The sequence below is a fragment of the Malania oleifera genome, chromosome 12 (genome assembly GCF_029873635.1).
Source record: "Malania oleifera isolate guangnan ecotype guangnan chromosome 12, ASM2987363v1, whole genome shotgun sequence".
NCBI lineage: Eukaryota > Viridiplantae > Streptophyta > Magnoliopsida > Santalales > Ximeniaceae > Malania > Malania oleifera.
Genome location: NC_080428.1, coordinates 68,395,599 through 68,418,494, shown reverse-complemented (window position 1 = coordinate 68,418,494; position 22,896 = coordinate 68,395,599). Strand labels below are relative to the sequence as shown.

The 22,896-nt window shown below is 38.6% G+C and overlaps 1 protein-coding gene and 1 non-coding gene across 3 annotated transcripts; both read right to left on the bottom strand.

Moving 5' to 3' along the window:
• Positions 1-55: 55 nt before the first annotated feature.
• Positions 56-22,479, bottom strand: LOC131145111 (uncharacterized). 2 transcript variants are annotated; one of them, XM_058094195.1, is made up of 9 exons: positions 22,290-22,449; positions 22,021-22,111; positions 21,359-21,499; positions 21,217-21,252; positions 20,669-20,803; positions 20,138-20,218; positions 1,618-1,665; positions 1,467-1,543; positions 56-591 (listed from the first exon to the last, which is right to left on the bottom strand). In XM_058094195.1, exons 3-9 carry the CDS (start codon positions 21,431-21,433, stop codon positions 441-443), a joined length of 603 nt encoding a protein of 200 aa, XP_057950178.1. In that variant the 5' UTR covers positions 21,434-21,499; positions 22,021-22,111; positions 22,290-22,449; the 3' UTR covers positions 56-440. The 2 variants fall into 2 exon arrangements, with proteins under 2 accessions (XP_057950178.1, XP_057950179.1); XM_058094196.1 differs by lacking the exon at positions 22,021-22,111 and having other exon boundaries at positions 22,290-22,479.
• TRNAM-CAU (transfer RNA methionine (anticodon CAU)) lies at positions 22,479-22,550 on the bottom strand. The gene has a single exon. It is a non-coding gene; the product is annotated as a tRNA-Met (tRNA).
• Between the last annotated feature and the right edge of the window lie 346 nt (positions 22,551-22,896).

The following is a 22,896-nucleotide window of genomic DNA, read 5'->3' as shown; positions in this document are numbered from 1 at the left end:
AGGGGACACTACCTTTTTTTCAAAATAAATAACTTATCTCATCCTGTTCCCTCAGTAACAGCAAAAATTTGTGCATTAAAATAATAAGAACCACAAAATCGTTTTTCTTTTTCTTGACCTAACCTATTTGTTCTCTTCGGAAAACATGACAAGAATGCAAGTAGGCTTCCCAAAGATGGCTCCATGAGAAACATCTGTACAACTCCTAAACCCACGGTAGAAGATGATATTTCTCGAAATTCCCACATGGGTGTGGGAGTAATCCTATACCACAACTGATAAAAGCAAGCAACAACAACATAATCGGAATAAATGTTTATGTGAGGAACAACAGAAGGAGAAGATTAATTTTCAAGACAGCCGTGGACCTGCGCCCGAGCATTTTCTTCAAGAAGCCCAGGAGCTTTTTTTACCTGTTCATAAACTCCCTGTGACACTTCTCAAGAAGAACCAGTTCCGAAAAGGCTCCAGTCATGGACTTTGAAAGTAGAGACAGCAAGTTCAAAAATTTCAGCCATTGGCATACATCCACACTGCGCGGCAGGAACCGCAAAACCAGCGCCCACTGTGCTTGCGCTCTCGCTCAAAGGGCTGCATCCAAAAAAACCACAAAACCGTGAAAAACGAATGTCAAGGAAACACCCATTCACCCTAGCTTAGGAATTCAAGCCTCGATCCTTCAAGTTCTATCATCCACATTATCATAGCCTCCTTTTTTTGGCAGAGAACTTTGATGACAAATGTACGAAGCAGGGTGTCTACACAAAGTGGGTATAGATTCCTTGCTTTATCTGCTAAGAAGAAAGAAACCGAGTCCCTACTAAGTCCCTTCTTTAGGGGCACCAACTCAACAACTGCCCAAGAAGATGAAGAAGAAGGCTCTGCTTTCTTTACTAAAGCCCAATAATCTTCCTGAAGGCTTTTGAAACAGATCTTACTAGAGTCGGACCAAACCTCCTAAGGCTTTGCTAACCAGCCAAATTTCCCAGCCCATGAGCAAATTAAGTTTGCCAAACAGAAAAATATCATGCATAAACCTTAGGAACAGTCATTCATCCTCAGAACCTCTTGATACTTAAGAGATCAACCCAGGTGGAATCATAACATTAACTCACTGGACAGTCGTATCCTATCCTGTAGATCTTTTACTTCTGAAGTAATGGTAACAAATCTCAAAGTTGCCACTTGCTGTGTTGGAAGCTTTATCATTTCAACAAAAAATGTGCTTGTCCACCCACATGCACATGCACATTTTTGCAGGTATGTGTCGGGAGGTGTCAGTGTGTGGGTGTGGGTGTGTGTATGAGAGAGAGAGGAGACTGCAGACCCCCATTATTGCAAGATATGAAGCCACAAAATACATATTGCTAAAAATAGAATTCCTCTATTTTATCAACTGGTAATGAACTATCAACAACTAAAAATGGTTCTGGTTTAGGGCCAACTGATTTGTTCTTCATGCTTACTTTATCAAAATGGGCTCGTAAGCAGTGATTAGCACATCCGTTCCAGCTCCTTTAAGACGTAGATTTGCTAAAAATACCTGAAAGAACCAACCAATAAATTCCACTAGTACTTCAAAATAATTTACTCGCAGTAGAGTAAAATGAAACATACCTTGACTTTATTTTGTGCTTCCCTTCCTTGTCGTCCTTTAGAGATGTCCTATATGTATACAGTAACAAAACTCACAACTAACGTTCTAGATGTATTCACACCCCATTCCAAAAAAACTAAAACAAGATTAAGCGAACACACATCCTTTTCTTAAGCTGAGTTTCAGATGGCATGGTCAAATCATGGACTCAAATTTTCATGAAATTGTTCAAATTTCTACTTTCTACCACCCTTCAAATTGAAATTCACAAATCATTGAAATTCATCGAAATCAAATAATTTCAACTAAGTTTTAAACATTTGACAATAGAACAAATTTTCCTTGAAATTAAAATTTGAGATTCAAAACACATCGAAATTTTTCTTTAAAATTCTTTTTTCATTGAAATAAATATGACTACAAGAAAGATATGAATTTCAAACTTCTCAAAATTCTATCCTATGCAAAATTGAACTATGATATTAGCTATAAATTACATTTCATTCAACATTTTATGCTTTAGTTGTATTTGCACGACTAATAGTTAACTTACATATGAATTTCATTTATGTTAACTGAATATGTTTAATATTGTTATTTTATTACAGATAATCTTGCGTTATTCTGTCTAGTAGCAATTTTAAAAGTTTTATTTATAGAAAAAAAAAAATCATGTTCTACAACTAATTTCTGTCCTTTTTTAAAAAATTGAAAATCAAAATTTCCATTGAATTTTATATTTTTATGTAGGCCTCAAAATTTTAGTAGAAAACAGAATTTAAAATCATGGTCCAAGAGAAAGGGTGAGAAGGCAGCCATTTTGTAATGGAGAACTAATAATATGAATAGGCATGTGCATTTGACTCATTAAAGCTTTAGCCTCTTAGTTTAGAAAAAAATAAGAAAAATTATCAGAAGAAAGGAGCAATCACAAAAATCATTGGACTAGCCACCCTCCTAAAAACAGGAAAAAAAATATAAATGAATAATTCAATAAATAAACTACAATAAATACAACAAAACTAAAATCTACCTGGGCACGAACCTTGCACCTAAAAACAAACCAAGAGCTGAGCCCCATAAACAAATTGAAAAAAAGAATCCTACTTTACACCTAATATGGAGCCAATACAGGCCCTTGGAGATTTTAGAATTACGTTCCAACCAAATACACCATATACAGCAAGAGTAACACTCCAAAGCATTTTTCTCTTCCTTTTTGACCTCCAAATTCCTTAATTATAGAAAAAAAATATTCCCAAAGAAGGAGTGCACCCACAATTCTTCTCAAAACTGTAGTCCTCCCTAGTGCCCCGAAACACATGTCCTCTTTAGCAAATCTAGGGGTGTGCAATCAGTCGGTTCAGAATTAGCCAAATTTTTTCGGTTAACTCTCCATTGTAACCGAACCGACCGAATTACACTCCTGAACCAAACCAAATTTTTGGCTAATTCGGTTAACCAAATTTAACCGAATCAAATTATAATTAATTATGGAAAAAAAATATATGATTGTTTAATTTGCATGCTTTCATATCCAAAAAATAAAAGTTGCCGAGATGAGAATGTTTTAGATGGATGAGTGGTATAACATTGAAAGATAAATTAAGGAATGACCATATTTGTACTAAGTTAGGTGTAACTCTTATAGAAGATAAGATAAGAGAGGGACGACTCAGATAGTATGGACACTTGCAACGGTAGGTCATATAGTGCACCTGTGAGGAAAAGTGACTTAATTACTATGGAGGGCAGTAGAAGGGGTAGGAGTAGACCTAAAATAACTTGGGAGGAGATAGTGAGTAAGGTTTTAATATCCTTGAATCTATCAAAAGAAATGGTCTATGATCGCACAAATTGGCGAAAAAGGATTCATATATCCGACCCCACTTAGTGGGACTAAGATTTGGTTTTATTGTTGTTTTGTTGTATAATTTGTATGCTTTCAAAATTCAACTTAATAATTTATATTTAATTATTAATTAATTACATAATTCGAGAATTTTATGGATTTAGGGAACTGTGGGAACCCTAAATTATAAAATTTATATTTAATTATTTCTTAATTACATAATTCGATTAAATTGGTTAACTAAAATTCACTTTTTCCATAAACGAACCGAAAACCGAATAACCGAATTTACCAAATTATAAAACTGAACCAGGCCAACAAAATTTGGTCAGTTAATTCAGTTAAAACCAAATTATGCTCACCCCTAAGCAGATGGTCTTAGTGAAAATTTCAATTCAAAGCCTGTAAGTCTAATCAATAGATCATCTCAACAAATGAACGTATTTAATCCCCGAACACTCTTTCCTTGGTCTAATTGTTCTCACTTTGGTTATCAAGAAAAGTAAGAAAGAAAATAAAACATATAGTAAATCAATGGACAAAAATTCAATTTTACAAATCATTGACTTTGAATTGATCAAAGAAGCCTTGAAGCAATCGGCATTCTTCATTTATCTTCTATAAGATTACCACTATATCTAAGCTTAAGCTGTTAAGTTATCGGCCAACAATGTATATTAAGCTTTAACATTCCCCTGCACATGCGGCTTGATAGCATGTGGAGAGATAAACACACGATAAATAACAAATATCATAGGGAATACAATAATTTTTTAAACATTACAGACAATAAATACAGGCAATGAGACTAGAACCTAGGACCTCCTAGTAACCAGCTGCTCTGGTACCAAGTTAGATTACCGCTTCACCTAAAAGTTTAAGTTGTTAGGTTGTGGGCCAACAATATATATCAAGCTTTAACACCTTCAATTAGCCAAAGTGCAACAACACTGTCTTCGGAGTCCCTTGGACCCCTAGCGCTGGTCATAGAGCCAACCACCTAGACAAGAAATAATCCACGAGCAGAGTCAGCATCAGCATCAAATTTTCACCACGGACTGCTCTTTGCTGGAACCTCCCTTTTAGCAGGAGCCTACAAAACCATCACACAGAGGTTCTTTGTCATCTGCAACATTGAGTTATTTCCATAACTTTGTCATTGTTTCAGCATCACATCATCCAAAACACAGCCAATGGAAGCCCTCTTGCCACCAGCAACCAAATCTGTAAAGGTGAGAACCTTCCAAGCTGTCAACTTAGGGCAACTCAAGGAGCTGCTCTTCAATGAAGAAATTCAAAAAAAATCCAGCCCATCCAGTTCACTCAACTTAGCCAGAAGCCCAGAACCAGTACCCAAACCAAACTGGTTCATCCAGGCAAGTTTCGAACCACAAAATAATAATAATAATAAATGGAGGCCATCTTTGCCTTGGCAATGGAAAAGATTGATGCTAGGACTGATTCAATAATTCAAACTCTCATCTCATTCTTTAATATTAATAATTGCAAATTAAAAGAGACAACTTCCTTTCAGCCCATTTAGAAAGAGGTAATTCAAAAACAAGAGGTAGATGAGGATGCTCCTATTTAGATTGAAGAATCACTGCAGGAAATAGTGGACACCTCAAAATTGCAACCCAATGCCCAACCCTTTGATTTCATCATCTGACATGAATTTGTTTGTTGTGCCTACATGGGCTGTGTTCGCTCAAAGAATCTCATTTCGATTGATTTCAGCATATTACATTGGCTTCCCTCTAGCATTGTCAAGGTCAGGATTCTTCATTCTTTGCATTTTAAAATTCAAGGGCAATTTTTTTCTAATTGAAGGAGAAAGATGCAACCCGCAAACAAGAACTATTTTAATATCCTAAATTTTATTGTATTTTCGTTTCTTTTATTTAGGGTAATCTTATTAGGGTCATATCTTCAAGTTTATAGGGTATTACTATTTAGGAAACTAGTATTTTAGCTTATTCAAGTTTCTTAAATTAGTTTGCTTATCTTCCAAGCCTTACAAGCCTATAAAATGGGGCTTTATGTGATGCAGGGACAGCATCAAGGTTCTGCAGCCATGGGAGAATTTAGAAGAAATAAAATAGAGGAAGGAAAGGGAAGGGAGGAGAGAGAAGATACCAAGGGGAAAATCACGTTCAATTCCAATTAAAATTCATCAATAACTGCTCGCAACATGTCTTTCATACACTATTTATAAGAAAGCCTAAACACATAAAATTACACACATACCCCTAAAACTACATGAGTTACAGACAAATCCCTACTTTACACAAATATTATAAACAAGCCCCCAGAATACACATAATACTATGCTAATTAAACTAAATACATAATAAACTACTAATTAAACCCAACAATCCCATAACCCAATTCTTCTTAATTATTCTCCAACATGGCTCTCCCCAAGGTCTTGCTTCTTGACCTACATCATTATGCAATGGGTGTGGGAGAAGGGAATTGATAATTAACATTCTTGGACATTGGTCCTGCATCAAGTGGTATCAAAGTAGACTCCAATCCAACCACTCAGTGCTTTTGACGGGGATTGCAATTTTATCTCAAATCGCAACAGTTGTCATTGCTTGACAGGGTTGTCTAGCCCCACCTCCACCCCCATTCTCATCATCACTAATTACACCTGCCCCTCTCCAAATCTCCCCTTCCACCCTTTTCATTTGCATCTGTTTGAAAAACAAAAAATTGTACCACATCAGATCTCTTCCAGCATGACTGCTTGAGCCAAAACCAACCCACAATAGTCTAAATCCCTAGTTGCAGATTTATCAGACCCTTGAAGCAATCAGCATTTTTGTTGCCTTTGATTAGACATAGTCCCTTACACAGATTTTGCTTGGAGCATCTGGAATAAATTATTTGGCATGTTGGGAGAAGCTTGGGTTTGTCCAGCATCGGTGGAAGGGATGTTGGCTATTTCTTTTGAGGGTTTTGGAAGAAGGATAGGGCTGCTCTTCGGAAATGCAGTATATGTGCAGTGCTGTGGGGATTATGGCTGGAGTGTAAACTGTGTAATGCACAGGCCTTTCAGGGAAAAAATTGAATTGGCAACTGGTTTGGGAGAGGATTCAATACTTGGCCTTTGTATGGTGTGTTGACTTTGGATGCTTTAAAGGAGCTAACTTTTCGGACATTCAGCGAGAATGGAGGAATTTTTGCTTTGATATTGCATAGTATTTATTTGTCTTTTTTTAGTTCCTTTTTTCTGGATTTTTCCAGAATTTTGATGGGAGATGTCATATTCTCCTCTTTGTAAATTCTTCTCTTATTAATGAAATCTCATCTTTTGTTATTAAAAAAAAAAACAGCCATACTACAACAACACTCATTGTTGCCTCCAATTAGCCATAAAGCAATGGTGTAGTCTTCTGAGTCCCTTGGACCCCAGCACTGGTCAAAGACCCAACCACCTACACCAGAGCTAATCCATGATCAGAGTCAGCATCAGCATCAAAATCTTCCTATTGCTAATTGATGATTTTACGCTGGAATCTGCCTTTCATGGAAGCTTACAGAAACATCACTGGATGGAGGTTCTTTGTGACCTATGAAGTAGGATTCTTTCCATAACCTCCCTGTTTTTGCACCCTCGCCACCACCACTCACACACTTATTGTTCGCCAGAAGCCCTCTCGCCACCAGTGACCAGATCTGTAGAGGTGAGAGCTTCCCATGCCATCATCTTGGGGCAACTGAAGGAGCTGCTCTTCAACGAAGAAGTTCACTAAGATCCAGACCTTCCAATTCACTCAAGCCAGCCAGAACCAGTCCAACAAGACAACGAAACCAGTTCAGCCAGAATGGACCAGGCCAGTCCAACCGGTTCATCCAGAGTGGTTCAAGCCAATTATAATAATAACAAAGGGAGGCTACTTTGACCTCTGCATTGGACAAGATTGATGCTAAGATTGGTTCAGTTCTTTTCCTTTTTTTCTTTGTCTTTTTTTTTTTTTTTTTTTTTTTTGATAACCGAAAAAAGTATATAAATAGAAAGAATAGAAGGTACAACATGCAGGGACAAGAAGTCCACCAACCAAAGAAGAAGAAAATAAAAAATAAAACAAAAAATGCTATATCCCAAAAAACTAAACAAAATTAACCAAGAAACCCCCTTTTCAAACCCTTTTATCTTAATTTACTAAACTTTTCAAATTCGAAAATTCCCTTTTACCGTTCACCTTTCAACTTTTGCCACCATCCAAATGCACTACATTTCCTCCAAATCGCTCAGCTTTAAATCCATTTTATCCATAAGAAGTTGAGCTTCTATCACCTCCTATGAACTCTCCTCCACTAGTGTGGGCAAAATTCCATCCCTACGCTGAAACTGATTTGCCAACCCATCGCTATTGTTAAAGCTTGATATACATTGTTGGCCCACAACCTAACAGCTTAAGCTTTTAGGTAAAGTGGTAATCTAACATGGTATCAAAGTTGGTTACTAGGAGGTCCTGGGTTCTAGTCTTGTTGCCTATGTTTATTGTGTGGTATTTAAAAAATTATTGTATTCCCTATAGTGGGTGATATTATCGTGTCTTTATCTCTACATGTGCTTCGGGCTGCACATGCGGGGGAGTGTTAAAGCTTGATATCCATTGTTGGCCCACAACCTAACAGCTTATGCTTTTAGGTAAAGTGGTAATCTAACAGTTATCAAAAATAGAAACACCCTCCAAAGCTTCCAACAGGGATGGATGAACATAAGATAAATCCCCTAACTCATCACAGGAGTCAAAAACATACCCATATTGTTCCTGAATTTCATCCAACAACAACCCCCCAGCAGAGTCATGATCGTTATTATCATCACTTTCTGAATCTGAAAAATCCCCCCAATTCTTCATCTCCTTACCTTTTTCTAATCTCATTAGAACCTCCAACATTCTTCTTATTTGAGGAACTTCCAGAATACTGAACTCACCCCTAGAGTATCTCCTTACCTTTTATACTCTTTTCAGTATCACCTTCTAATACATCTACAGGCCTAAATGCAGTTTGATCACCGCCTTCTTGAAACAAATCTGGTCTTCTAACATCCTGAACATCTTTCGACTCTTGGACACTTTGGTTCACATCCTTAATTACGGAAGGCTGAATAATATTTTTATTAATAAGAGGCTGAAATACATTACCATTACCAAAAGATAAATCATTCTCCTCCCCTGTACTTGTCTTCTGAGAAGTTGGAACACTCATTTGAGCCTTTCCATTATCTGGGCCCATCAATACAGAACTTGGGCCTTAATTTCTGAATTATGGATCTGTTTATTACCGAGACCCTTTTGTGGGAAGCCATAATAGGAGAGCCTTCCTTAGGATCCACGCTGCAGCCCATATCATCCTTTCCTGAACAATGGGCCTTTTCAAATAATTGGCCCAGTTTAGTTAAAAATGAAATACCACCTTTTTCAATTACCTAGGTCAGGTCTCTCTTCATTGCCTCCTCCCCAAACATAACCCTAGCTGCCTCTTTGATCATCTCAACTCCATCAGAAACCCTAACCACCTGTTTGATCATCTCTACTCCATTGAAAACCCTAACTTCCTTCTTGCACCAGTAGATCAAAACCGGCTGATCTACAATGGCCCTAGATTCATTCAGATGCAACTCATCTCCACATCGATGACACAGCTCTTGCTTACCAACCTTCAGATCCTGCTTCACGGAATGGACATGGCTGCCGCAACCCTCATCTACACAATTTTGCCTTCTAAGATCACGTGACTCCATGATCTATGTCGTGAAGAGTTCTCGGCACGTAAACTCCAAGATTCCTCACGAAAATACTTTGGTAATTCACAGAAGACACGTGAAATTTCACCAGCCATTGCCTTTTTCACCCTAAGGGATAAAGATTAAAAACCTCTTACCTTTCCATCCCATCCCTTTCCTACCTTCGTCCATTTAATCGACATCCAAATCTTCGTAATACCCAATCAAATAGAACGAAACCCCCTTTGCAATTGACTAAACATAGGAGTACCATCAGCAAACCAAGACACGGCCTCTCAGGATAGCCTAACCCATTTGTTACGAGAAACATTATTCTCAACCACTAGCAAAGACACAATCTCACCGACCTTATCTAATCGCAAATCGAAGGATTTAACTTCAGTCTGAAGAGATCATTTCAGCATCGCCTTTGGCAAGAAGGAATCAAACACAAAATAGTGGGAAAGGAACAATTCGTATGAGAGAGAGAAAGAGAGAAACATCCAGAGAGAAAGACCCACTTTCTAAGATTGATTCAACTATTGCACCCTTACCCCACTTTTTGATCCTAATCATTGCAAATTAGAAGAGACGACTTCCTATCAACCTATTTAGAAAAAGTCCAAAAGGAATAAGCTGTTGAGGATGCTCTTATTGAGATTGAAGAACAGCTGCAAGTAATAGTGCACGCCTCAAAATTGGAGCCCAATTCCCAACCAAGTCGATTTCATTATCTCATATAAATTTATTAGTTCTACCTCCACAGGTTGTTCACTCAAAACAACCTTACTTCATTTTGAAGCAAGCACATTCATTGGCCTCCCTGAAGCATGGTCATGATCTGGATTCTTCATCCTTTGGATTTTAAAATTCAAACCTAAATTGTGCAAACTAGATCTATTTAATTTCCTAAGTTTTATTGTATTTTCGTTCTTTTTCTTTACTTTAGGGTGATTTTATTAGGGTCATAATCAGTAAGGACTTACATCATAGAAATCAAAATGTTAGGCAACTAAGAAACAATAAATCCAAGAAGTAAAAGTTGCCAAGATGAGAATGCTAAGGTGGATGAGCAATATAATGTTAAAAAGAAAAATGAAGGAATGAACATATTCGTTGTAAGTGCGCCAACGAGAAGAAATGAGCTAGTTACTATTAAGGGGCAGTAAAAGGAGTAGAGATAGACCTAAAATAACTTAGAATGACATAATAAGGATTTAATAGCCCTAAATTTGTTAGAGGAAATTGCCCATGATCATGTAAATTGGCGGAAAAGGATTCATGTAGCCGACCTAATGTAGGACAAGAGGCAAGACCTTAGGAAGAGCCATGTTGGAGAATAATCAAGAAAAACTGGGTTAAGTTAGTAGTTTATTATGTGTATAGTTAATTCGTAGAGTATTATGTGTATTTGAAGACTTGTTTGTGTATGATAGAGGTTATATATGTCTTTTAGTATTATTATTATTGGGTGTGTAAGTATGTTAATTAGTGAGAGTTAGTAAGGGTATTAATGTCATTAGAATGTATTTAATTTGTAGACCTATCTTCAAGTTAGGTCATTCATTTTAATCAAATCTTAACATGGTATCAAAGCATGATCCTATGTAAACCCTATTTCTCTCAACCGTTGCCGAGAAACACCATTCCCACGATTGTTCTTCCCAGATCCACCTCCATCTCATACCTAAATCACAAAACCAACCATACACCCATAATCAGAAACCCCCCCCCCCCCCCACAACCCACTCTACAAAACCCCATCGCCAAAGGGCACTCCACGTGCCCCCACGCGCCAACCAAATGCCGACAGGGCCAACCCCATGCGCCAAAGCCTGAGTGAAGTTCCAACAACTTTTTTTCTTTTTTTTTTTCTTCTACCATGCTCTAATTCCTTCTTTAGAGTATATTATCAAGCTGTAAGGCCACTATTTTGCTCAAAAATTCAACCTTTTTCGGCCATGCACTTGCAATATTCCGTTAATTTCTATTCAGGGTTTGTGAAGGCTTCCTTGTGAGTTTTTTTGGAGTCATGGTAGCGTTTATATGTTCAGTTGTGAGGTTGTGGCACTACTATATCCGATGGTGAGTTGTTCACCTCATCCATGGTTGCGTCGGTGCTTCACATGGTTTGTAATTGTCTCAATTTATTGATTGTTCTTTTTATTTTTGGAGTGGTTTCTGATCTGTGAGTGCTGTGGCAGCGCTATATCCGTCAATGAGTTGTTCACCTCATCCATTTGTTGTGCCGGTGCTTCACATAGTTTGTGATTGTCCCGATTAGTTTTGATTGTTCTTCTTGTTTTTTGTGTGATTGCTGATTTGTGAGTGTTGGGATGGAATCTATGGATCCCAAAATTTGTTTCCTACATCGCTTCCACAAATAACGACTCAAAAGTTGGATGGAAAGAACTATAATCAATGGTCTAAAGTTGTTCAGATTTATTTAGTAGGATTAGTAAAATCTGACCACTTGCTCCAATCTGATTCTTCTAATGAAAAGAGAAAATACATGTGGATTCCGTAAGATGCCTTGATTGTTTCCCTTTTATCAAAATCAATGGAGCTACAGATTGCACGGACGTGTATGCATCTAGATACGTGCAAGGAGATTTGGGATTATGTCAAACTTCTATGCTCCACTAACATTACATATGTGTATGATTATCCTAGGAGTACTTTTAGTTACAACAAGAAGATAGGAGCAATGTAGATTATTTTGAAGAGATGAAGCATATTCATGAGGAGCTTAACGTTGTGCAACCTATAACTGTTGACGTTCGTGAGATGTAGAAGCAAAGGGAGCAGATAACAGTTCTTCGTGTTCTAGCAAGCTTCAAACTTGAGTTTGAGGCAGTTTGTGTTGGGCTTTTGTGGAGCCTAGTTATGTCTTGATTTGGATGACGACCCGAACTCTATTTAATTAGAGATTTCTATCCTAAGGCTTAGTCCATGAAGCGAAGGCCCAAGCCGCAGCGCTCATGGACTAAGCGGTACAAGCCGTACTCGTGGGGGTCTGGGGGCAACGCCCCCGAGGAAAATTTTTGGAGCCCATTCGGAACGGAACCCTAGGCGCAACATATAAAAGGGTGCTTTCGGGTGATTAGGGTTCAAGTGGTTGTATCCGCGAGAGAGAACGAGTGCGAGAGAAAATTGTATCGCCACACTCTCTGTGCTTTCTTCCTGATAATATTGAAATCCCTACAACTCCGTGGACGTAGGCAAAATTGCCGAACCACGTAAATATTGTCTTGTGCGTGTGATTGAATTTTTCTTTGGCGTTATTCTTCTCTATTTGTTTCTCACAGGTTTCGGGAATTTGTTCGTATATTCCTAACAACTGGTATCAGAGCCTAGGGTTAGGTTCGAGTGGGAGCAATGGCAGAGGAAGTAGGAAGGGCGTCTGGAATAGAAAAGTTTGACGGCACAGACTTTGGATTCTGGAGGATGCAGATCGAGGATTTTCTCTATGGGAAGAAGTTACATCTACCGCTTCTAGGAGAAAAACCTGCTACTATGAAGGACGAGGAATGGACACTCCTTGACAGACAGGTACTGGGAGTTATAAGATTAACTCTGTCCAGGTCTGTTGCACACAACATCGTGAAGGAGAAAACTACAGCAGATTTGATGAAGGCTCTATCTGGTATGTATGAAAAACCATCAGCAAATAACAAGGTACATCTGATGAAGAAATTATTTAATTTAAAGATGACAGAAAACGCATCTGTAGCACAACATCTAAATGAGTTCAATACTATCACAAATCAATTATCGTCGGTAGAAATTGATTTTGATGATGAGATTCATGCACTGATCGTTTTGGCTTCGTTGCCAAACAGTTGGGAGGCAATGAGGATGGCAGTAAGCAATTCTACTGGAAAGGAAAAACTGAAGTATAATGATATACGGGATTTAATTCTGGCTGAGGAGATTCGCAGAAGAGATACAGGCGAAACCTCAGGATCCGGCTCTGCCCTAAATCTTGAGACCAGAGGCAGAGGTAATGACCGAAATTCAGATCGGGGTAGATCAAAATCCATAAATTATAATCGAAACAGAAGTAAGTCCAGACCTGGCCAAAAGGGACAATGCTGGAACTGCGGGAAAACAGGTCACTTTAGGAGACAATGCAAAAGTCTTAAGAAGAAGAGTGAGGATGATTCCGCTAATGCTGTAACAGAAGAGGTACAGGATGCACTACTTCTTGCAGTAGACAGTCCACTTGATGATTGGGTTTTGGACTCAGGAGCTTCATTTCATACTACTTCACACCATGAAATCATACAGAATTATGTAGCAGGAGATTTTGGTAAGGTATATTTGGCTGATGGTACAGCCTTGGATGTTGTGGGTATGGGAAACGTCCGGATGTCACTGCCAAATGGGTCTGTTTGGTTACTAGAGAAGGTACGACATATTCCTGACCTGAGAAGGAATTTGAATTCTGTCGGACAGCTTGATGATGAAGGACATGCGATGTTGTTTGCTGGTGGCACTTGGAAGGTTACAAAGGGAGCCAGAGTATTGGCTCGTGGAAAGAAATCTGGTACTTTATACATGACGTCAAGTCCAAGAGATACAATTGCAGTTGCTGAAGCAAATACTGATACAAGCTTATGGCACCGCAGACTTGGTCACATAAGTGAGAAGGGGATGAAGATGCTGCTGTCAAGAGGGAAACTGCCGGAATTGAAGTCTGTTGATTTTGAATTGTGTGAAAGCTGCATCTTAGGAAAGCAGAAAAGGGTGAGTTTCTTGAAAAGTGGCAGAACACCGAAGGCTGAAAAATTGGAGTTAGTGCACACAGATTTATGGGGTCCTTTCCTGTTGCATCCCTTGGGGGTTCAAGGTACTACGTTACTTTCATTGATGACTCAACCAGAAAGGTATGGGTTTATTTTCTGAGAAATAAATATGATGTATTTGAAACTTTTAAGAAGTGGAAGGCTATGGTTGAGATTGAGACAGGTTTGAAAGTAAAGTGTTTGAGGTCGGACAACGGAGGAGAGTACATAGATGGAGGATTCAGAGAGTATTGTGCTGCACATGGAATCAAAATGGAAAAGACCATTCCTGGGACACCACAGCAGAATGGTGTGGCTGAGCGCATGAACAGAACTCTCAACGAGCGTGCCAGGAGTATGAGGCTACATGCTGGATTACCAAAAATTTTTTGGGCTGATGCTGTCAGTACTGCAGCTTATCTGATAAACCGAGGACCTTCAGTTCCCATGGAGTTTAGACTTCCTGAAGAGGTTTGGAGCGATAAAGAGGTAAATTTTTCTTACTTAAAAGTTTTTGGTTGTGTTTCTTATGTTTATGTTGATTCTGATGCTCGTAGTAAACTTGATGCGAAGTCCAAAATATGCTATTTCATTGGCTATGGTGATGAGAAATTTGGCTATCGGTTTTGGGATGAACAAAACAGGAAAATCATCAGAAGTAGAAATGTGATATTTAACAAACAGGTTATGTACAAGGATAGGTCAACTGTAGTGTCAGATGTCACAGCGATAGATCAGAAAAATTCTGAGTTTATTAACTTAGATGAGTTGACCGAAAATACTGTCCAGGAAAGGGGTGAAGATAATAGGGAGAATGTAGAATTGCAGGAAATTCAAATTACACCTGTAGCTGCGGTCCGTAGATCTTCCAGGGCCACTAGACCTCCACAGCGTTATTCACCTGCTTTAAATTATCTTCTGCTAACTGATGGTGGTGACCCAGAGTGTTATGATGAAGTCTTGCAGGACAAGAGTTCAAGCAAGTGGGAGTTAGCCATGAAGGATGAGATGGACTCCTTGTTGGGGAATCAGACATGGGAACTAACTGAATTGCCAGTAGGGAAGAAGGCTCTACATAACAAGTGGGTATACAGAATAAAGAACGAACATGATGGTAGCAAGCGCTACAAAGCCAGATTAGTTGTCAAAGGGTTTCAGCAAAAGGAAGGCATTGACTTTACAGAAATATTTTCTCCAGTTGTGAAGATATCAATAATTAGACTGGTACTGGGAATGGTGGCTGCAGAAAATCTACATCTTGAGCAGTTAGATGTGAAAACGGCATTCCTTCACGGTGACTTGGAGGAAGACATCTACATGATTCAGCCAGAAGGGTTCATTGTCCTGGGACAAGAGAATTTAGTCTGCAAACTGAAAAAGAGTTTGTATGGTCTAAAACAAGCTCCAAGACAGTGGTATAAGAAGTTTGATAGCTTTATGCATAAAATTGAGTTCAAGAGATGTGAAACTGATCACTGTTGTTATGTTAAGTTCTTTGACAATTCTTATATCATTTTACTGCTATATGTAGATGATATGCTTATTGCAGGGTCTAACATTGAGGAGATTAATAATCTGAAGAAGCAATTGTCAGAACAGTTTGCAATGAAGGATTTGGGAGCTGCAAAGCAAATCCTTGGAACGAGAATTATTAGAGACAAGGCTACTGGTACATTGAAGCTTTCACAGTCAGAGTATGTGAAGAAAATTCTCAGCAGATTCAACATGAATGAATCTAAACCAGTGAGCACACCCTTGGGGAGTCATTTCAAACTAAGCAAGGAACAGTCACCGAAGACAGAAGAAGAAAGGGACCATATGAGCAAGGTGCCCTATGCTTCAGCTATTGGCAGCTTGATGTATGCTATGGTGTGTACAAGGCCAGACATTGCACATGCAGTGGGAGTCGTGAGCAGATTCATGAGTAGGCCAGGAAAGCAGCATTGGGAGGCAGTAAAGTGGATTCTGAGATATTTGAGGAGTTCATCAGATACATGTCTTTACTTCACTGGTGCAAGTTTGAAACTGCAGGGTTATGTAGACGCTGATTTTGTTAGTGATAATGATAGTAGAAAGAGTACTACTAGATTTGTATTTACTTTGGGTGGTACAGCCATATCTTGGGTTTCTAATTTGCAAAAGATTGTTACTTTGTCTACTACAGAAGCTGAGTATGTTGCAGCAACTGAAGCTGGAAAGGAGATGATTTGGCTACATGGTTTCTTAGAGGAACTGGGTAAGAAGCAGAAGACGGGCATTCTACACAGTGACAGTCAGAGTGCAATCTTTCTTGCCAAAAATTCGGCTTTTCATTCAAAGTCGAAACACATACAAACAAAATACCACTTTATCCGTTACCTTGTTGAAGATAAGCTGGTAATACTTGAAAAGATATGTGGATCTAAGAACCCAGCAGACATGTTGACTAAGGGTGTTACTATTGAGAAACTGAAGCTGTGTGCAGCTTCAGTTGGTCTTTTAACTTAAGGAGAGGAGGTTTGAGTTGCAAGGATGGGGGATTGTTTTTCAGGAGGATTGCAGTTGATATTGGTGATTGAACTAGTCTCCAAGTGGGAGATTTGTTGGGCTTTTGTGGAGCCTAGTTATGTCTTGATTTGGATGACGACCCGAACTCTATTTAATTAGAGATTTCTATCCTAAGGCTTAGTCCATGGAGCGAAGGCCCAAGCCGCAGCGCTCATGGACTAAGCGGTACAAGCCGTACTCGTGGGGGTCTGGGGGCAACGCCCCCGGGGAAAATTTTTGGAGCCCATTCGGAATGGAACCCTAGGCGCAACATATAAAAGAGTGCTTTCGGGTGATTAGGGTTCAAGTGGTTGTATCCGCGAGAGAGAACGAGTGCGAGAGAAAATTGTATCGCCACACTCTCTGTGCTTTCTTCCTGATAATATTGAAATCCCTGCAACTCCGTGGACGTAGGCAAAATTGCCGAACCACGTAAATATTGTCTTGTGCGTGTGATTGAATTTTTCTTTGGCGTTATTCTTTCTCTATTTGTTTCTCACAGGTTTCGGGAATTTGTTCGTATATTCCTAACAGTTTGATCCCAGATGCTCAGTAGTGTCGAGCTGTCATTATCTACTGATGTTAATTCTCGTGTCCTTCTTGCTTCCTTTTGCACGCATTCTCCTGCTCTTCCATCTGGCTCTGAGAGGACAGCCTTTTCTACATAGAGTGATTCTAGTTCTCTACCAAACAACCGCAAAAGCAATCATGGTGGTTCGAGTAGTTGTAGTGGTAGAGACGGACGAGGCAGAGGTACTCCTCGCAAGTGCACTCATTGTGGACGGAATAATCATACTATTGAGTAGTGTCGGGATCTACACGGTAAACCTTCACATGTTGCCAATGCAGCCACCACTAACTTCACACCTTTGGGTGTAACCAATGCAGCCACCACCAACTCCTCACCTTTGGGGTCGAGTGGGGAGCAACGTACTATCTCTATGTCAAAGGAAGAGTATTCCAAGTTCCAACAGTATCAAGTGTCACAACAAGCTTCTCTTCCCATTGCATCTCTTGCCCAAACACACAGTGTGTTTGTCATCTAGTACTTCCTGTCCTAGTCCTCGGGTCATAGACTCCACTGCCACTGATCATATCACAGGTATACCTAACTTTTTTTCCACTCTTCAATATCCTGCCAATTTACCTTGTGTTACTCTTGTTGATGGATAGACAACTGCAGTCAAGGGAATTAGAACTGTAAATCCCACTTCTTCTATTTCTCTTCCTTCAATTTTATATATTCCCTTCCATTGAATTTTATGCCTGCCAACAAAATTACTAAATCCATAAATTGTTCGGTGACATCCTTCCTTGACTCTGTGGTTATTCAAGATTTGAAGACGAGGAAGACGACTGGTGGAGGGCGTGATTGGTAGACTCTATCACTTTGAGCCACTATCTCATTCTACTGTCTACACTATTGCTGCCACACCTTTCCAAATTCATTGCCGCCTAGGTCATCCTTCATTGGAAAGGTTAAAATGTCTTGTTCCTAGTTTGAGTTCTGTGTCTAGTCTCGATTGTGAGCCTTGTTAGTTGGGAAAGAACATAGTGTTTCTTTCGCTTCTCAGGTCAATAAACGAGCTGCAAGCCCTTTTATGTTAGTTTATTCACATTTTTAGGGTCCTAGTATGCAAATTTCATCAACAATTATTGAAATTCTCATTAAAATTCCCCATCCAAGTAAAGTTGATAAGTCCAAAATTGTCACACGTTGAAATATGAATCAAGGCACGAGGGTCACCAACAGCAACTTTCTAGTGATGGTTTTCTAAGAAATAGCAAATCAAAAGTCAATGAAGCCAATTGTAGAGGTGGGGCAACAAGAAAATTCACCTAGAAGGTGGAGATTTTGATCGGGTGGCAACTAGGAAATCTTTCATTGGAATGTGATCACACGCGTACAGCCACATGCTAAATTGCTAATGACTTTTTGGACATAGGCTGGTTGGCGATGTCTATTTCCAATAGTAGTAGTGGTGTCATAAAACTTTTGCAGCACTGTTCAAATAACAGGTTCAACGGCTTGTAAATTCAGTCTAACCTTTCAGACAGTGAACAACCTCAGAGGTTCCTATAAGTGCGCCACCTGTTGCCCTCTGATTGAAGGTTGGAGAAAGAAGAAATAGAGAAATGGAAGAGATGAGAGAGAGAGAGAGAGAGAGAGAGTGGGGGAAGAGAGAATATGGAGAGAAGAGAAGCAGAAATAGAAGATAAAGAGGAAGGCTGAATGTAGAGAAGATATAAGAGGACAAAATAGGAAAGTTTGATTCAAAAATACAACAGCACACCTATTAGAAGTAGAACAAATAATGACAAGTTTAAAATCTTTAAAGAGAACATGATCGCCTATAATTATCCACATAAGGTCCTCCATTCTCCCCCACCCCAAGAGAAAAAAAAAATTAGGAAGGGGGGGGTTCCCAACAAAACAAAAAATGGAGAGAAATGAGAAGGAAAGAAACAAAGGGGTGAAAAAATGGTGGCCTAGGGAGAGGGTATAGAAATTTGTTCAGCATCAACTATAAAAAACTTAAGAACGTAACAATTTAGCCACCACCTTCACATAAAAACAACAACAACAATTTGCTCATGCATTCTTTGCTTTGTGCCACTAATCTTTAGTTTTTTAAAGGCCATTGGAGCCCTATTTAACTCGGACAGTGGAAGCCCATCCGCCTTCCCCAAACCCCTCCCCACCCAATCGCAAGGTTTGAACCAAGACCTTTATAATCATTATATACTGCAGATTCAGATAAGCTAGGTGTGACGGTCCTACATCGGATGTATACTAGGGAGATCTTGGACTTATAAGGATGGTTTGGACTCCAACTATGTGAGACCCCTTTTATAGGACAAATCTGTGAGGTCAATGGGCCAAAGCGGACATACCTCAATGGAGTTGGATTCAAGACCATTACATTTGGTATCAGAGCTATCTTAGGGGTACTATCATGTGGGTGGATCCTACACAGAGGTGTAAGCCACTCTGATGAGAGCGTCGGAGATCGGACAGAGAGCCTGTCACGGTCCTACATCGAATGTGTACTAGGGAGATCTTGAACTTATAAGGATGGCTTGGACTCCAACTATGAGAGACGCCTTTTATAGGACAAATCCGTGATACTAGTGGACCAAAGCGGACAATACCTCACTAGAGCTGGGTTCAGGACTGTTACACTAGCCTTATTATTACATGATACAATAGATGCATAACATTTGGGACTCACTTTCTAACATTAACTCTATGTTTTCTTGCAGATAATGCACACTGTGGTTTGACGTATTTAAATGGAACTCTAGAATCTTTAATGAGTGGGATCTTCACACCAGGGCAGGCTCTTCAACTCTCCCTTCTGAGTGTTTAAAGAAATGAGTCTGGCTAATAATACAAAGAGATTGAGGGGTTTTGTTATATTGGCAGCTTTCTAGTTTGCTTTTATGTTATTGTTTGATATAGGTGAAATGACGCAGAAACATTCACAATAAACACACAGATCAACACTATCTGCCGTTTTTTTAATCTGAAATACAAATACTTTAAAAGAAACACAACCCATAAGAAAGTCAAAACTCAAAACTAGTAAAAGACACATGATACTAGCCAAAAGCGATATGAAGTGTACCATTTGGCCAACAGCTTTAGTCATGACTGCCGGCATATTTCCATAATAGACCATCCTGGGCTGCTCAACAGCTTCCATTCCCTAAAGCAAAATATAATGAGAAGTTAAAGACAGACAATTAACTCACAAAGCAGTTGCTACATGAAATGATAAAATTAACCACAAACTCTTAGAAAATATTGTTTGAGGATTAAATTATAAGACAGACATTCAAACATCAAAACCTTAAATTTCAGGAGTTTGAATATAGTTAGGAGCACTGACTAACATGAGTTTATGAGTTTGTCAGGAAATGAATAAGAGTTATAAGATAATAAACGTACTTATTTTAAAAAATATTCAGCTATCATCTCTAATAAGTATATAAAAATACACAACAGATCTTTCACACAGTGAGCAGAAAGTGAAGAGTGTTTGCCCAAACCTCATTACAATACCAATCCATATGGTCCCTACAGACAGAAGAATTCACTGGATGGAGATGAGATACACGTGTAAATTTTTTAATAAAAAACCTAACATAAAAATTACCAAATTTCCTGCATCCTGTTCAGTCATGAGGTCTTGAAAAAACCAGACTGCACTTTCATTATCACTAACATCTCGTTTCAAATCTAGCAGCTCGAATATCAAGCTTTCATCACGGGCAGGATCTGCAAATGCCTCCTTTATGCAAGACAAGTTACGCAATTTTTCAGAGCTGAGAACTGAGAACAATTTAACAAAGTTACACAAACAGGAATTTTACAACTAAAGTTATTTAGGAAACCAAAAAAAAAAAAGAATAAACAAACTCTACCAATCCCATCCATAACTTGAATAAATGGAAAGCAAAGTAAGTTTCAAATTGATTAAAATAATAATTAAAAAAATAAGTTTTTTATTGGAAAAACTGAAATTCTCAGAGCTGTTGTTAAACAAGAACACCCTTTGAAAGATTATCCTACTTTTCAACACAAAAGCAGCAGTTAATTTGTAAGTAACTTCCAAAAGTGCCGCACACTATTCTTCCATTGATGACCCTCAAAAAAACTAAAACTAAATTTTAGAGGGAGGGGTTGGGTGGGAGCACTGCAAACCTGGTGATCAGGGACTTGACGAATGTTGCTCAAATCCTACAATTAGAACATGTTCAACATCAAATTACCTCAAATTAAACTGTAATGCATTAGAATTTTAGCAATACAACTGTTAAAAATCCCCAAAACAAAGGGGGCTAACCTGTAGCCTATGAGGAAACGTGCTAGTGACAGCACCCCCAAACAAAGGCCGCTCGGAAACACAATCTTGCTGCATTTTTAAGAAGCTCACAAACTCAAGAGTCAAGAATGCCTTTTCCCCAATATGTAATTATGCGTTACCCTGCTAGCAGCAATTCAACAAACATATTAATTTCATTAAACACATATTACACTATCAGCAATTGAGACTCCCAAGCAAAGGTAGAATTGTGAGGAAACTCAAAAGGAAAAATAATGACGACAGAGCACCCACCCAGTAGGGCGCTCTGAATGGTAGCCTTTCAGCCATTTTAACAAAATTAAAGATAAAGAACGCCATTTCCCAACTAGCTGTTATGGTCAGAGAATCATATCAAAATTCACTAATATGCATGCTCATCCTCGTAGAGTTTGAGACAATCAGTTTCATATTGAGTCATAAATTCTGCTAATTTCAGAAGAATATTGATCTAGTTAAATTTTGTTTGGATTTTGTTTTGCAGGTGTCGTCGGAAAATCTCCCTAACTGGCAAGAACAGCAGATGTTCACAAAGTGAGTGCCATAAACTTGACGAGTGCTTTCAGGTCACTTTTCCAGAAAACTATATGTGCAGTATAACTAATAGTTCTACATACAAATGAATCAATGCAACATGGTCTTACAGTAGCAGTTCACAATCTTAAAAGGCCAATCAGAGTCCGAATGAGGGCCAAAAACTGATGGGAAAGACACAAAATCAGGTGCCCTTCCTAGCTGTAATATGAAGGAAAATCAATCACCGATTAAGAAAATTTCAATACATAGAACGAAAAATCACGAAGCAATGTGAAGATTTCAACTAAAGGAGCAGTAATCATGAAGATAATGCGAAAAATAAAAAATCATCAAAGCAAAATGGGGAAAATAAGAAGCAATGAGGTTAGTTGTATACCTGGTCGAGAAGAAGATTAAAAAGAAGAGACAAAGGGAGATTAACGGAGAGATGAAGGAGGTATGCTCAAATGACGCCGAAGGAGGCTTTGGGCGTAATGTAGACGCGAAACAATATTTTCAAAAATCAGGAAAAAATTAAAAACGATAAACAAAAAGGCGAGTATACGAGGAAGCCTGCGTCTGAACATATCAGAGCCAGGTTTCGATCCTGGGACCTGTGGGTTATGGGCCCACCACGCTTCCGCTGCGCCACTCTGATTTGTGGCTTAATGTCCAATAGTGAAATAATATAATGATGAGCGTTTTTCTAACCGCAGATACTCTTTAGTCCTTTAAAATTTAATTTCTGAAGAAATATATTCAATGTTGTTTGTCTTCTTTTTTTTTTTTTTTGCACCCAAACTTCTTTTACAGCCAGCAAACCCCAATATTTCTATTAATCATCAATTTATCACTCTCATTTAAAACTGATACCTTAACATGTTAATTACAACAAAACATCATTTTGTATGTATTTTGCTTTTATTTTTTTCAAAATTATATGGTGCTATGAGAAAATTAAAAATAGAGCTCATTCTAGGTGTTATCCTAATTTCTATTTTATT